Genomic DNA, 12693 nt, shown 5'->3' with positions numbered 1-12693 from the left:
TGTTGCTGCTTGTGTCGCTGATGCGTGGTAAAGATGTTAAGCTTCGCCTCTAATAGTGGAACTCGACAGCGTCTTGCAACGCTGTCTGGGAGTCCACAGAACGCCATCGCCCATGAGGCTCTACGCCTCGCTCGACGGTAAATTGGTTTTTGAGGAAAGGAAATGTATCTGTCTCGCATATCTCGGCACACAACTTAACCTCGCCGAAAAGGAAGGGAAGAAGATGGGAGTGAACGAGGACGCCGTATTAGTTAGACGCGCTTTTATTCATTCCAAACCATCGAGTTGGCATGGCGGAGTGGTCAGCGTGCTCGTCTCGTACTCCGGAGGCCGTGGTTCGATTCCCCAACTGCACCAATTTCCTACTTGGTTTTATTTATTTATGTGGTCTGACTAGAAAGGTTAATTAGTTTAATAGAAACAGCGCAGTAGACGGGACCAAGAAGAGAGAACGCACAGACACAGCCGCTGACTGTCAACTGAAAGCAGTTTATTGCAGCAACGGCAATATGTAGAACCCATAGATACATATCAACCAAGTAGATACGTTGCCAAAAAAAGTGCAGGAAAAAACATGAAAAAATTTTCGTTGAATACACAAAGGAAGTCGTCTACGATATCCCAGTATCGTGTGCATCATCATACATTGGACAAACTGGGCGCTGCTTGAATGACAGGCTCAGAGAGCATAATAGGGACATTAAAGACGGCACAAGAAAGAACTTGCCTGAACACGTGACCACGTGCCAGCGCACTGCCACTTTGGACCGGACAAAGGTTCTTAAACGCTACAAGAACCAGCTTGAACGTGAAATATTTGAAGCGTATGTCATTCATAAACGAGGAGAGCAATGCGTCAGCACTCCTTCCATTCACTTGAAAAGAAATCAGATTTCTCGATGGCTGATTGCGATGAAACTTGTAACCTAGTTTTAACGTTTTCATGTTTTTTATCATGTGGGGGAGATATGGTTTCTACATATTGCCGTTGCTGCAGTAAACTTCTTTCAGTTGACAGTCAGCGCCTGTGTCTGTGTGTTCTCTCTTCTTGGTCCCGTCTACTGCGCTGTTTCTATTCAAATGATGTACCAACTAGCCCGGTTTATTCCTCTCTTGAGGTTAATTAGGTTAATTCGTCTTCACCATTGTTCTAATGCCATCCATTATGTCCTGTCACTCATCTGTCAAGTGATGGAACTCTCTATAATGTTCAACTCAATGTCTATGAAACGTCTGGAAACGTCTAAATAATAATGGTTAATGACAGTTAAGCATGACTTGCACATTTCGTGATACTACTTAATGTATCGTTAGTGATAGTTAACGTGATCTTAACTAGTAAACTGATTAATTAGTGTTAGTTAAGGTACAGGAGCAGTGCACAGTCCCACATGCCACTTCTTAACTACTACTAATTACTAATTAATCATTTAGTCATTAGGTACAATTATATAATCATGAAATCCCTTTATGTCATGTTCCGATGTCTTTCGATTGCACCCGATTAAGTATCGACTGGCTATTGGTTGGCATGTGCCCATATAAGGCACGCATCCGAAATGCGGACACATCTGTTAACACGTCTTGGTAACGACAGTATGAGGCATTAAAGGTTTTCGCCTTAATAAAGCGCTGTTCGTACTTTGTGGTCAATGCGGCTGGCCAGGGGCCTTTGTTTGGCCACCAACAACATGGGCATTCGAATAAAATATGCAGCCTGCAAAGCTCCTGTCGCAACATTTCTTCAGCAGCGCTTGCAAACGAGGACAGACCACGGATACGCATGACAACATGCAAGCGCTTAACTGCAACTTTATTCAGAAATTCCCCGAGCCACTGCATCAATACCCGTAAAACAAGCGCCCACCAGGAGTACAGAAGGTACAGTCACGCGGCGAGAGGTGGGCGGCACGCGCAAAAGGAAAGAACCAAGAATTAGAATGAATGATCCTAACAAGATTATATGCAAATTCAGACAGCAGCCCACGCATGGTTAACGAAAAACAATAACAAATGGTGAAATGGCGACCGTGAGCCTTGTACAAGCGAGCAGCTAACACATCCGCGCTTCGTCCTCGCTGTCTACGCGCTGCTGAAAAAATGATGACCCACGCGGAACGCAGCCTGCGCAAGTTGTGCGTTACACTCCTCGCCCATGCGTCAGGTTCCGGAATGTGCGAGAAAACGATATATCAGTGTTATAGAAATACTCGTATTAAGGTAAAAAGTCGGAAAAGGTGAATCTTACTCCATGGCTAGTGTTTGACGCGTTTCCCCAGTTTTGTGGCATACTATATACTTCTGGCATCCCTTGGGTCTCAATGCTGCAGATATTAGTGTTTCCAACTCATGCACTACTGCTCACGCTTGACGCGCCCTCTTTATTGATTATTCGCACCTCCTGAAAAGCGTGTTCACTTGCGTACAATGTTTGTACTACATGATCTTAAAATATGGAAGCCGCGCTTGTCCTGTCCGCTTCTCTTGTGTGTCGCGTTCCTTTTATGTTTTCAAATCATCTTCACTCTCCTTGCGCTTTTACATATTGCGAGTTTCAGGAGAATCATTTTTCGCTACGAAATGAAGCGGCGCGCAAAATGCGTCATTGAGCCTGCCCGCTTCTTTAAGTCCTCATTATTTTAATGGTTTTTGTGTAAAGCCTGGAACAAGAATCTGCGCTCGACGTCCCTCACTTACAGCATAGTAGGCTAAGTGGCTTTAAGGATTAACGCGGATAAGCAGTGCTCAGTTCTAGGCCATGTTCACGCGTTTTGATTCATGTGGGTGATTAGCGGCCCCACCACCTCCCAACGGCCGCTATCCCCAGCAGCTGCACTTGTCAAGACTGCAGCAGGCTAAGATACCCTAACCGACATTTGCCGATGACCGCAGCGATGCGCTTGAAAGCTTCCCTTGCTGAGCCTTCATCTTTGACCACAAATTCTTTACATATTCTATTGTCATTCACTTAAACAGTGTGCCTATTTTGTCTTCTTCTGTTTGCTTCTCACTGCTGTCATAGAGCAGCACTGATAGCGTTCATCACTGCTTTCCATGCTGTCCTTTTTTTCTTTTCAAACACAACTCTGCACGTGTCTAAGTCCACTTGCAGAGCTTTCCTTTTTGCTTGCACGGAGTTTCTCGCGTACGCTCTCGGTCGGTCATCCGCTGTCTCTGTCGTGCAGCGCTTACTGGCGCTAAAGCTGCAAGAGCCTGCGAAGGTCAAAAAGTAAAGGTTTCCTTTCAAGAGAAGCTGCTCCCGTTCAGCCGAGTTCATTGACGTTTTCATTTAATCAGCATGTGAACATGGCCAAGTCAAGTTCGGGCATACTAGGACGACTGCACCACCACTTGCTTTGCAGAAAGTCGCCGAAAGGTTTTCCCGTTTGGGCGATCACATGCCAATATAGGAATTATGTACGGGTCTACGTCGTTATGTACGGGTCTACGTCGGTGGCTGCAATGCGCCCCCCCCCCCCCCCCACCCACCGGTAGGCGTGCCCCATCGGCAACACTCACAGTAGGCTGCCAATTCGATAAGTTGGGAGCAGGTCGCTGTGTAAAATTGCAGAGCAGACGCTAGACGGGCGCCAGCAAACCAAACGGGGCAGTTTGTGTCGCATTTATTCCCCTTCATTCCGCTGTTTCGAAAAGAACGCTCGCATTGTGTGGCAGATCAGCGTAATGGGCTCACGTCTACGGCAGCGCCGTCTTGTCCGGGCTTTTAAAAGGCACGGCCTTTCCGAAAGGCGACGTAGCGCTTTGACCGGTTGGGGTAATGGGATTATATAAGGAAAGTAACCTAATTCAAAAGGAACCAGCTGTAAATATCCGAAAAAGCCTCTCCATCGCGCCATGTGTTTCCGGAGAAAGAATACCTCGTATTCCTTGCACGCAGCGCAAGCATCAAAGAACGCGGCTCGTTTCTTCGGAAAGCCGGCACGCCCTGCGCACCCTTGTTCTCCGTCGGCAGCGGAGCACAAAGCGAATTTCCCTTTTTAGCCGCGCTCCAGCGGTCGCTTCGGTGCTGAACAAGGCGCGTCCCTCCGTGCCGCCCACTTCAGTGAGGCAGTCTTTTCTGGGCCCTTGTAAACGTTATGGGGCGTGGTGATGTCGAATAGGGTGCCCCCCCCCCCCCCCCTTGTCTTTTACTGTGAGAGCAAGGAAGACTGGAGCAGCTTCGAGCTGTTTTTACTCCAATAGCAGAAGTGAAGTTACTATAGTGCTCGCCTAACAATTGGCCGCAAACATTTAAACGTAGTTTTTTTTTTTTTAAACGTCTTTATTTCTGCATTTAGTAGGCCGATACCTTGCGGCAGAACTAAGGTGCTTCATGGAGGTTGGGGTGAGGGAGTGGTTAAGGGTGGGGGTGAGGATGGGGGTGGGGGCGCACAACGCTATCGTCGCAGCATACTCCAGCACTTGGCCAACCCTGAGCAACTATATCGCCGTCCACATAGCGCATTAAGGAGAGTGGAGGCGGTGCTCCTTCGCCGAGCCCAGACCGGCCAGCTTCTATCACCAGCGAAGTTGCACCTCATAAACCCGCGCTCATACCCGACTCCTCAGTGCCCGACGTGCCCTGCCAGAGGCACGGCCGAACGTAGTTTTTATGGGCCAGTTCTTCTTCATCAGAATAAAGCTGACAAAAGAGCTAGCAAATGTGACTATTTTATAAACAAAAGGCTCAATTGAGATTCTAAGCCACAGAACCAATTTATGCTCAACATCCTTTCACTCACGCTGCTACTCGCTGCGGCGTGACGTGGCAATCATTGTGTTTTTGATCCTCGGAGATCGGGGCAATGCGGAACTTCTTTTTCTCTCTGCGGACGCATCGTGATACGGCGGAGTTACCGAATATAGGAGAAGAGGACAAAGGTCATTTTCTGGCAGGCTTGGCAAGCACCCTGAATCCGTGAGGTTCGCTTTGTTCGTTGCATGCTGCATCAGTCTCATTCCTAGTGAAAGCTTCGTCAAAGAAGTTTTTCGAAGTTTGCGTGCAGTACGTCCCAATCGAAATTTGGATGTCGTCTTGCTTCCACTGTGATAATTTAAGTGCGCGTCGGCCATGTATTGGAAAGAATAAGGAAGGGGGGGGGGGGAGTACAGCTAAGCAAGTGTCCATTTCCCCCTGACGCCCGGGGGATAGCCAGTGTTTGCCGCCGCGCGACGATCGCTACAATGCTCCATTTTGAATGGTGAGGAAGCGATCACGTGACTGTGTGCAGAGTGACGTCGTCCAGCAGCCTACTACTGCGGACGCAAAACTACTGGTACAAAAAAACGGTGATGGTATTTATGCTCAGCCCTGTCGCAGCTCAAGCCCATGAGGAAGATTAAAAGACAGTTTTTTTTTGTCAAGAGGTTAGACTAAGAACGGTGAAGGCGTTTATGGCACCTAATTAAAGTTATTAACGCGTACTAAGCTGGTGACTAAAATCAGTTACGCAGTTCAGCTATAACGTCTCTTCCTTTTCCAATTGCTTAGCAGTGAAATATTTTCTTCATTTCCCAGCAGCAAATGGACGCTCCCGCCGTTTCCAGCCCTTATCGATGATGAGTGTTTTTTCGTCCGATAAATCTCCAGAACTGTACGTTTCAGTCTTTCACGAGACTGCGAACGAGAAATAAAGACAATAAATAACAATACACTGAGTGATCTCTGCAAGTCTTCTTACATTTATATCTGCCACATTGTACTAGGTGCAGAAATAAATTCAAGGCTTTTGAGTAACTGACAGTTATCTGCCACCTGAATAGAGTGACAATGCTGATCGACAATTTTATCGCTTCAATTGTGTGGAATGTCCAGAACCTCAATCACATTTTCCCCTTTAAATCTCGGTATTCCTGTACCATTCTTTTAGTTCTTTTCTCTGTACAGTGCAAAAACATGCGGACATCCGGTAGCTAGCCTGTTTTTCCCAACTTCAAGCACCTACGAACCCAGAAAGAGTGCCCCAGTCCCGATGTCATTTAAAATTCGAAAGTATGAGGGACATGGTGCTTTTAAGCCGACACGTTCAGAATAAGCGACCTCTCTTTAAAGAACAGTTTCAAGGTCTGCACTTTAATTCCAGTTTGGGACTCTTGTTCAGAACAGAAGATGGGTGCTCCGGGGTTGTCGTCTTTCACGTTTTCAAAGTATTTCGGCTCGCTCATTTGCTCCGTTTTCTTTTCTTCATTTCAGGGAAAAGGGACGCAGTCGGGGCACAGAACCCTTCTGTACGGCCACGCCGTGCTCCTGAGGCACCAGAACAGCAACATGGTACGCGCACCAGACTCATCTGTCTGGCGTCTCCGAGCCCAGTGCTTGCGGCGCGGCCCATTTGAGGCTCCGAGCGGCGCCGGAGTCAACCTTGAGCCTTTCTTCTGGCAGCGATTCGCTTTGACCCACTTTCCGAATGAGAGGCCTTTATATATTCCCGCGTGCAACGTCCCCCACAGCAAGTTTCTTTATGTACTCTTATCCTGTCAGGTATTAGTTGCGTTTTGTTTACGTAAAACAACAGTGTGGAAACAAGGAAGGTCAATTATATTTCAAGCTTTCAGCTAAAAGAAGGCAGGAGTAATGTTGTTCGCAATGTTAGCTAAAACTCTGTCTTAGAAAAACATACAAAGCAAAAAGGGGCTAAGTAGTGCATTCGAACATTCAGATTTACGTTCGTATGTGGCACTGAGTGAAGCAATTCAGAAGTTGTCTGTGTCCACAGTCTAATCCCCAGTTGCATTGCTCCTGCCTCAAACAATGTAACAAATCTTGTAAATAAGAGATAGCGTTGAAGCGAGGTTTGTAGGAGCAAAATTAGCTTTAAGGGTATGGTTGGGAAGATTATAATGTAAGGATTTCTTTTTAACTTTCCTAATACCGATCATTCCTCCAGGTTACATTTATTTCTTCTAACGTACACCGAAGGCGATCAATGTTTTTGAGACACTGTAGATAATCTCCGCTTTCGGATTCGTGTTTCATCCAGATTTTGGGTGGCAGCGGTATTGTTGAACAGCTAAACGAAACGGAACGAAAAGAGCGCCGCTGGCCGCGGAGACTACTATTCATCTCCCCAAGCGCCTGATCTGCAGCCAACGGAAGTAAAAGGGGCAGGGGAGAACAGTGGGAGGCGAAAAAAGAATAGGAGATGGATTCCCGTTCGCGTTTCCGTACTCAAAAGCGAAAAAAATCAATATTATGTCACTGACGTCGAAACTCGGCTTGTTCATGATTGATTGATTGATTGATTGATTGATTGATTGATTGATTGATTGATTGATTTACAAGGTCTAGTGCATCAAAAGGCAAGGAGCAATGAACGTGATGAGCGTACGCAGCGCTATTTGATTTCTCCAAGTTGTAGCCCTTCTTTACCAGCTAACCTTGCTGCAAACTTTTCCACTGCAGTACCTGGCCTGTCTTTCGAGCAGCTCATACAACGACAAGCTTGCCTTTGATGTCGGTCTCCAAGATCACTGTCAAGGTAAGCACAAACGAGACAGCAGTCCACAGTTACTCTGGTTCTTCCGCCCACATCTCGCGCGCCAAATCTTTTGAAATAAAGCACAAAGACTTGAGATGAACCTAAATAAACCCGCCCGCATTATGGATGAATTTATTGTTGCAGCTATACTTCTGGGCTCTCAAAAGCTGATATATACCGCCACCCGCCCACATTGAATCGGCACTGTTAAGCAAGCAACGTCTAGTTCTACTTCGCACCTTACTAATGCGCCAACTGTGGAATGGCGCCACTGCCTGTAGCAGCTTCAGTCTCGACAAGACCACCTAATCGCATCTGCGAAAACCACAAGAACTAACGCCGTTTTTTTCTTCTTCTTCTGGCTCAACATTCGTTTAGGCCAGCCGCTTAGAAGCTAAGGTCGAGACAGTAGTTCTCTTCTCGGTTCTTATGTGTGGCACAATCTTTCTGTTCGCATTTCGCCTAACTACAGCGCTGCTCTTCCGACAAGGTGTCGCGATATGTTCTCGGCGGACATTACTTCAAGGCTCGTGCGAATGAAAGGCTTCGCGGATGCGTTTGACGACTTCAAGTCTGCGCACTTGAAAATCTCATGAGATGGAGCAGGCATTTTTTTTTATTTTTCGCCTTCCGATAACCGTGAATGTTTTCTCGATGAAAGCAGGCCTAATGAACTATTGTTTGTTCATTTCCTTTCTTACTTTTCTGCTCTTCGTTGCTTCGCAAGCTCTTGCTATTCAAGTACGAAAAGCGGCTGCAAGAAACGGTGAATTACCCGGCTGGCATCACACTGACACTGGGTCCTCAAAATAAGAGTAGCGAAGTAATCCGTGCTATGGCTAGACAGCAGGGATGCATGCGTGCTGCCACCTTTTGCCGCTTTAGAAAGCGCTCTTACTCTCGCTCGTCTTGTGTAGTAAAAAATCTCGGCTGATGCTTCAGAAGTCGAAATCGCAATCGGCGATTGGCAACAGTGCTTCTGGAAGGTTCCGCCGATGTCGACACCATTGAGTCAGGTCTTAGGTCAGTTTCAGAGCCGAGCCAAATGGTCGTTCCATCGCGAGCGCCGGTGATCGGGGAGAGATCTTCTTCACTTGTTCCCACCCCCACTGCTCTCTGCGCATGCGTAGCGTTGCTATAGCGACGAGACCCGGCTAGTCGCGTCGTCTGCTTCTCACGGAGAAGAAGGAGAGATTGGCAGGTGTTTGTATAATAGAACGAGGAGACGCCATGGTGGAGAATGACTAAGAAGTTTAGGACAGTATACGCTGGCAACAACAGGTCAAAACGAACATCAAAGAGGAGCTCCACGAAACCAGGGCTGCTAAATGAAGGCACAAAAATTGGAACAATAGAATCATTACAGGATTACAGAGGTGGTGAGAATAAAATTCGGAAGGAAGCGCTGTATGATAATTCCAGAAGCAGTGCCCTTTTATTTCAGGCTAGATCAGGTTGCCTTAGAAGCACAGAGTCTAGAAGCAAGTATGAGCGCTGAGATGGTATTTGTGCAACATGCGGGGCAATGTCAACATGTTCTGGTAGGCTGCTAACCTATACAAGCAGTGGCCGTATTCTATAGGCTGCCCATTCGGTCCTCTCTCATTGGTCACCCGGTTATACCCGCGCCTTTCAGGCGTCTGTGGCAAGCGAACCGGCCATTGGCTGGTTGATAACCGGGCCTGCCTTGTTGTAGGCAGTCTATAGACTGTCCATGGACTTTTTTCTATGCAGTGTACAGAACAGTCTATAGACAATCTATATACTCATGGGCGTGTACTTTTAGTTGACGTTTGTCTGTAGACAGTCCATAGACTATGAATGGACAAAAACAAATATCTATAGAAAGACAATAGAGTCTGCAAGAAGTCTATAGACTGTCTACAGACCATTTTTATAAGGCCTCGCCACTGGCTGCATATAGCAGCCAATAGCATGCAGTAATCATGATGTAAACAGCGCGAACTACAAGGGACAAGAAAAGAAGGGACACAGGACGAGCGCTGTCCTGTGTCCCTTCTTTTCTTGTCCCTTGTAGTTCGCGCTGTTTACATCATGAATATCTACCAACTCGCCCAACTGAACGTTTTGCTAAATTCAGTAATCAGGTCCGGTCGCCTGCTGTTGACCGAGCGCTGCGATGCACCTCACCATTGGCTGCATATTGCATCTAATTTCAGCCAATGGTAAGGTCTGGTCGCCAACCACCCAATAGCCGGGTCGCTTGCCACAAACGCCTGAATATCTGAGTGACGACTGACAGAGGACCGAATGGACGCGAAATGGACAACGGAAAATGGAGAGCCTATAAAGGCCCCGGATATCGCGGAGTACACTGGGAGCCTTCCAGTAGCTTTTGGTTTTGGGGATACTGAAAGTAAAATTTAGACATCAGATATTGAGAAGACTACACCACTGGTATTGGGTAAGCAGAATGGGGAATTTGCCCCAAACAACACAGAAATTGAAGAAATATAGCTGGGCACATGAAAAATTGCCTTAAATGTGAAAAAACAACCAACAGAAAAGATACAGAATTTACAGCTAAAAATGTACAAAGCGAATAAAACAACCACTTTAACCTACTGGACAAGGTGGCAGTAGCCATCGCTCCGATACAAAGGGGATGCCAGAAGTTATCTATGAACATATCTAACTGGATTGTGGCAGTATTCATCCAGATGTCAGTGCAGGTACAGTCACTGTGCCGGAGCCCCTATGGTGTAGAGGTAGCAAATGAAATGGGAATTAGACGTTAGCAAAAAGCGATTGGCGGGTTCGTGGATGTGAAGCAGGGCGCGGACGTAAGGATAGAAGTTCGGGATTAAAAAATGGCAAAAGCGTAAAAGGTCAGGATCTATATAAGTAAAAAGAAAATAGTAAATATATAAATAATGCAATGAAGGTTGACAAATTGGTTAGAACTGCGAACGGAAATTATATAACAGCGCAAAGACAGCACAAAAAGCAACGAGGTACATACACACTTTGGGTGTCTTCTGTCCCGCCTTAGTGTTGTTACATCGCTTCCATCAGCATGTACCCAGCCCCTTCTAGAACTACCGAGCATGGTGGCAGCTGCCGCCACCCCGTTTAAGCGGAGTTATTCGCGGTTCTCTGCAAGTCCAGGTCGCGCGCTCTACTCGAGGAGTGGAGTCTGCTGAAAGAGCGCAGTGCACGGAGGCGTGAACTGAAGTTGCACGGAGGTGATGAGCGTTGCCGGATCTTGCGAATCGCTCTGAAAACGCAACACTAGTGACGAAGGTATTCGCGGAGTCTTCCTCTCCGCTTCTCAGCGCCTCGGCGTGCGCACCTGTTTCTTTTCATGTCCGTTTAGTTTTTATTTGCGTTCCTTTTCGAAGGGGGCACGCACCGTGCGCTACATAGCAGAAACTTTGGAAAATGAATAATCGATACTCCTTGTGGATCTCGCACAGGGTGCTGTTAGAGCAGTGTGAAAACTTGCATGTGCCGCGCACATTAGTTCTTAGCGGCCGCGCTTCGATGCAGGCGAAACGCAAAATGCCCTCGCACGCTAGCTGAAGATTCGAGTTGAATTTCGACATGATTAAGCTATCACTAAGCTAATCAGCAAAGCGGCGCTAGGTACCTCGGACAAGCAGTTCGATGCTGCGCCGATTGCGCCCCCAGGCACGCGCTTCGTGTTGACATTTGTCCTCATCGCAAATTAAGAATAATTGTTTCAGAGTCACTTTATATTGCCAAAGCCCTTCGCGGTGCACGCCGAATTTTTTTAACGTGAACTTTAGAAAATTGACGAAGCAAGAAGACTGCCGTGAGAGATATGCACCCATGATAATTGGCATGCACGAGTCTTTTACATTCTGAGTGTGCCCAGTTCGGAAAGTTACGTTGCTAGAGGTCTAGTTAAATATACACAAACGCCTCGCAAGATGGTGCATGTCGTATCCGCATGTTTCCTTGCTTCTTTAAATCCAACAAATTCCTCCCAAGTATTTCTTCTTCACACGCCATTGACACGACGTCCACCATAGCGAGATGCAGGGCTGGTAAAGTACGAAGCTTGCAGCGCTACAGCCGCACCACACACCGCAAATTTAACGCGAATGGTCAAGCGCGATTTGAACTGGCAGCGCACGCTTGTACCGCGAACGTCTTTGGGGCCGTGGTGAGTAGACGACGCACCCGGCCCCGCCTCCGTCGCTGAAGCAGCGCTGCGCATGCGCAGAGAGTAGGGAGGAGGGAGGGGAGGGGGGGGTGAGATGAAGTGGTAAAGATCTCTTCCGGCTGATGTAGTGTATATGCATAGTGATGGTTCAACAGCTCAAACACACACCGACCAAGAAGGAGACAAGACACACACAGCACTGAACTTACAACTGATTTTTTATTAGGAAGAAGCATGTCATAATATACACACGCGAAAACAACACACACGAAAAAACAGCGCACATGCGCAACGTCAACAATGTCATAGTACTAGAAAAGGTAAAACCGCTTTAAAACCGCTTTAAAAGAAATTGCTGAAGCTTTTCATATTATCCGGAAAGATAAAGATTGCGTGAGTGCGCCATTAGTAACATTATCTGTTAGAGAAATGTAAATGCTACATTCTGCGGATACACGCGTGCTTTTGAAGCGGTTTTACCTTTTTTAGTACTACGAGATTGTTGACATTGCGCATGTGCGCTGTTTTTTCGTGTGTGTTGTTTTCGTGTGTGAATATTATGGCATGCTTCTTCTTAATAAAAAAATCTGTTGTAAGTTCAGCGCTGTGTGTGTCTTGTCTCCTTCTTGGTCTCTGTGTGTTTGCGCTGTTGAACCATCACTATGAATCTACACCAACTAGCCCAATCTGCAGTTCTTCTATAGTGTATATGCTCCCGCAGGGGCAACAAGTAAACGCATTATGGTGTGCATGACAACATAAGGTGTGTTGGGTAAGTGTACTGATGTTATAGTAACTATAGAAAAGAAAGGAAAGGTGCTATCGCGTCTACTCTCTTAAACGCTAATTTTTTATTGTAATCGACCATTAAATATACACACAAATTTGGTAAATACAGGGAAGGTCCCGAAGCCAACGGTTGCACAGGGAACTTCTGTTAGAAGAATGTTTAAAAATGTTGAATAAAACCAGCAGTGCAAAAATACAACCGTTACATAAAATGATTTCAAATATACGCGAGGATACAAGACGTTGCAAACTATCAACGAAACTCAATTTGGATTG

The 12693-nt window shown here is 46.6% G+C and overlaps 1 protein-coding gene across 5 annotated transcripts in view; it reads left to right on the top strand.

Moving 5' to 3' along the window:
- The window catches only part of LOC149326691 (ryanodine receptor-like), a 539764-nt gene that overhangs the window by 95347 nt on the left and 431724 nt on the right, over nucleotides 1–12693 (top strand). For all 5 annotated transcript variants that reach the window (XM_089562900.1, XM_089562898.1, XM_089562899.1 and 2 more), the window contains exons 4-5: nucleotides 6194–6271; nucleotides 7403–7478. In XM_089562900.1, the coding sequence (XP_089419026.1) occupies nucleotides 6194–6271; nucleotides 7403–7478 (154 nt within the window). The remainder of the gene's footprint in view (nucleotides 1–6193; nucleotides 6272–7402; nucleotides 7479–12693) is intronic.

This window comes from Amblyomma mixtum, chromosome 10 (assembly GCF_055824585.1).
Source record: "Amblyomma mixtum isolate Tamu chromosome 10, ASM5582458v1, whole genome shotgun sequence".
Classification (NCBI taxonomy): Eukaryota; Metazoa; Arthropoda; class Arachnida; order Ixodida; family Ixodidae; genus Amblyomma; species Amblyomma mixtum.
Note: the sequence above shows the minus strand (reverse complement) of the source record. Positions and strands in the feature narration are given on the sequence as shown.